At 49.9% G+C, this 4,103-nt stretch overlaps 1 protein-coding gene across 2 annotated transcripts; it reads left to right on the top strand.

Annotated features, from left to right (window-relative positions):
- Positions 1 to 751: 751 nt before the first annotated feature.
- On the top strand, positions 752 to 1,632 carry LOC109766110 (GDSL esterase/lipase At1g28640-like). 2 transcript variants are annotated; one of them, XM_073508784.1, is made up of 2 exons: positions 760 to 1,088; positions 1,173 to 1,632. In XM_073508784.1, the coding sequence occupies exons 1-2, from the start codon at positions 863 to 865 to the stop codon at positions 1,409 to 1,411; spliced, it is 465 nt and encodes a 154-aa protein (XP_073364885.1). In that variant the 5' UTR covers positions 760 to 862; the 3' UTR covers positions 1,412 to 1,632. The 2 variants fall into 2 exon arrangements, with proteins under 2 accessions (XP_073364883.1, XP_073364885.1); XM_073508782.1 differs by having other exon boundaries at positions 752 to 1,632.
- The last annotated feature ends 2,471 nt before the right edge of the window (positions 1,633 to 4,103 follow it).

Raw genomic sequence — 4,103 nt, 5'->3', positions numbered from 1 at the left:
GGCGGCGAGCGGGTGATCAAGCCGATCGCACGCGAGGTCGGGGACGCCGCTCGGTGGAGGCGTGGTGGCGGCGAAGTCCGAGATGAAGCCGGCGGCGGCGGGCGGCAGGGCGGCTATGATTGCCGCCGCATGGCGCGAGGCCGCCGGGTCGGAGTGCTGCAGGAGTCCCGGTCGGAGCAGGGCGGTGACTGCCGGCGTAGATCGACGGGCGGGCCGTCGCGCGAACGGCGGCGGTGAAGGGCCACCGGGTCGGGGCGACCGGCGGGCCGACGCGCGGACGACGCGCGAGGCCGCCGAGTCGGGGCGACCGACGGGCAGACGCGCGGATAACGCGCGAGGCCGCCGGGTCGGTGAAGAAGCCGGCCAATCGCGCCGGTGTTGGAGTAGAGGCGCACGGGGTCGACGGCGGCGGTGGGCGACGCAAACCGGATCACATACCAAAAGGTAGACGCCGATCAAGGCGACCGGCGAGAGAGAGAAAATCCGGATCAAAGGATCGGAAAAAAAGACTTTCTAGGGCAGCCGGCCAACACAGCCGGCGGACGAACCCTAGATACGGGCGACGCGGCCCCCGGCGGTGGTCATGGAGGCCGACCGCCCCGGGGGCGGCGCGCGGGTGCGGAAGCGGTGGCGGCTAGGGTTTAGAATCGACTTGCGATAGATACCATGTTAGAAGGGAGAGAGAAGAATTGTTGCGGAATATGATGGATGTATTATTGAGCCTCGAGGGCGAGTATATATTGAGTACAAGACTTGGAGGGCAAAACACCTTTCATGAAGATAAGGCAGGAGACGGATTACAAATCCTAGACTACCAAATACAAGTATCTCAAATATATATCTAACAGTACTGGTTCCGGGGATGATACTGCTCGGCTGCGAGCCACAGCTGCTCGCCCTCTACCAGAGCGGCGACCACGACCCGGCGTCCGGCTGCATCAGGCCGCTCAACGACCTCGCCGAGCTGCACAACCGCACGCTGAACGGCATGCTCCGAGAGCTCCGGCGAGCGCACCCGGGGACGGCCATCCTCTACGTCGACCTCTACGACGCCGTCGCCGACCTCATCGCGTCGCCCCGGAAATATGGTACGCACCACGCACCAGCAATCATCAGCCACCGGCAGCTAATCATCAGCTTTCTCCTGACCTCGTCTTCTCCGTCGGTCTCAGGGTTCAGGGATGAGCCGCTGGCGGCGTGTTGCGGCGCGTACAACTTCAACATGACGGCGTTCTGCGGCGCGGCCGGGACGGCGGCGTGCGCCGACCCGTCCGAGTACGTGTCATGGGACGGAGTGCACTTCACGGAGGCCGCCAATAGGCACACGGCCTGCGCCACGTTGAAGACCAACTCGCCTGCTCTGCTCGACTCGTGGACGGCGGAGGCGAGACAAAGGATTGGGTGCGCCTAAAAGCCTGACTAAGACAGCGACAGAGGGAGTAGAGCAGTTCCGGCTAAATTAATCCTTGGCGCACGTGGACGTTCTCCTGCTAAGGCATCGACTAACCACACTTTTTGACTAGGCAGGCTGTTCGTGTTGCCGCGTGGGGTGCATTTGTAAAAGAAAATGTGTTTCAATTAGATGCACACCGTGATTGTTTAAAGGAATTGAGAAATATAGTGATCGTGCTTTATAAAGTTGTATCTGCATGCTCACTCACTTCGATTCATTGTATTTGTCATCAGCTTTCTTTTCTTTTCTTTTTTGCATGGATCCGAGTCATACAAAACGCAGTAAAGAGACTATATTTCTCAATGTTGGACTAGAGCAGCAATGTTGTCACTTATTCACCTGCACGAAATTTATTGCCAATCAAAGTTCCTAAAAGTCTATTGGGTCACCCAATCGAGATGATGAGAATCCATGAGCGATGAACATTTTGGGTTGAGGATGATCCACTAGAAGTGCAGGCCGCAGAATAACAAAATCTTCATCATAACGCTGAGAAAAGATTGCAACTCCACAAAGAACCAAACCAACAAAAACAACATGGCTACCACTAGAAGTTAACGAAGACTGCATCTCTCAACGCCAAGATGCAACCGTGGGCGAGGGGACAAGAAGATTTTCTCCGGCGGCGACTAGGGCTCACTATACATATTCAAATATCACTAACCCCTCATCATTGACCGTCCAATTGATGGAAATATGCCCTAGAGGCAATAATAAAGCTGTTATTATTATATTTCCGTATTCATGATAAAGGTTTATTATTCATGCTAGAACTGTATTGACCAAAAATTTAGATACATGTGTGGATACATAAACAAATACCGTGTCCCTAGTGAGCCTCTACTAGACTAGCTCGTCGATCAAAAGATGGTTAAGGTTTCCTAATCATAGACATGTGTTGTCATTTGATAACGGGATCACATCATTAGGAGAATGATGTGATAGACAAGATCCATCCGTTAGCTTAGCATATGATCGTTTAGTTTATTGCTACTGCTTTCTTAATGTCAAATACATATTCGTTCGACCATGAGATTATGCAACTCCCGGATACCGGAGGAATGCCTTGTGTGCTATCAAACGTCACAATGTAATTGGGTGATCATAAAGATGCTCTACAGGTATCTCCGAAGGTGTATGTTGAGTTGGCATGGATTGAGATTGGGATTTGTCACTCCGTGTATCGGAGAGGTATCTCTGGGCCCTCTCGGTAATACAGCATCACAAGAAGCTTGCAAGCAAAGTGACTAAGGAATTAGTTACGAGATGATGTATTACAAAATGAGTAAAGAGACTTGCCAGTAACGAGATTAAACTAGGTATGAAGATACTGACGATAGAATCTCGGGCAAGTAACATACCGACGGACAAAGGGAATTGCGTATGTTGTCATAAAGGTTCGACCGATAAAGATGTTCGTAGAATATGTAGGAACCAATATGGGCATCCAGGTCCCGCTATTGGTTATTGACCGGAGAGGCGTCTCGGTCATGTCTACATCATTCTCGAACCCGTAGGGTCCGCACGCGTAACGTTCGTTGACGATATAGTATTATATGAGTTATGTGAGTTGGTGACCAAATGTCGTTCGGAGTCCCGGATGAGATTACGGACATGACGAGGAGCTCCAGAATGGTCTGGAGGTAAAGATTGATATATATAGGACAATGCTATTTGGTCACCGGAAAGGTTTCAGAATGTACCGGGTAATCATCGGATCACCGAAAGGGGTTCCGGGAGGCCACGGGAGCATATTGGGCCAAACGGGCCAACGAGGGAGAGCACACCAGCCCACATAGGGCTGGCGCACCCCCACCTCATGGCAGGAAGCCCTAGGGAAGGAACGGAGAGTGCTAGCCCCCTCTTTCCTTCTCTTCCACATGCAAGGAAAGGAAAGGGGGGCGCCTCCCCTCCTGCCTTTCCCCCTAAGCGCCAGGAAGGAAAGGGGAGGGTGCGGCTAGGGCTGGCCGCCGGCCCCTTTTGGAGCGCCCTAAGGCAGCCTCCTCCTCCCCTCCACCTATATATATAGTGATAATATTCATCACCCAGGGTGCAGAATAAGTTATTCTTCAACGGAGGTAATCTTATGATCACTTCATAATTAAATTACATTTGGAATTCAAATAGTTACATTCCTATTGATTCACTACGTAAAATTTGGTATAAAAAAATAAAAATATAGGTTATAAGACAAGAAAATTTGAAGTTTATGTATATTTTACACTATATTTTTACGTTTGTAATTTTACATAACTTCAAATATTTTTTACGGCAATTATATTTTTTTTTACGGTCTCTTTTTATGTCAGAAATAAGATAAAACTTACGGAACGTAAAATTACAATGCATTGATGGTAAAATAGAGGGGGTGAAGAATAACTATTCCTCACCCAGGGTGACGAATAGTCACTATTCTGATCACGGGATGAGAATAATATTCTGATCACAACCTGACCTGCCCGCTAGTAGTATGTTGAACTTCCCTCTGAACTAGGTTGAACTTCCACCAACATTATCCAAATGGGGCTTGTGATATACCATTGGAAAGATATGGACACCAGTATCATGACCCAACTTAAATTTTTGGCAAAATGTAAGCGGTTTAAGAGCAGTTTTGAAAACCGTTTTTTCTTCACACAAAAAACGCGAA

This window comes from Aegilops tauschii, chromosome 1 (genome assembly GCF_002575655.3).
Source record: "Aegilops tauschii subsp. strangulata cultivar AL8/78 chromosome 1, Aet v6.0, whole genome shotgun sequence".
NCBI lineage: Eukaryota > Viridiplantae > Streptophyta > Magnoliopsida > Poales > Poaceae > Aegilops > Aegilops tauschii.
Note: the sequence above shows the minus strand (reverse complement) of the source record. Positions and strands in the feature narration are given on the sequence as shown.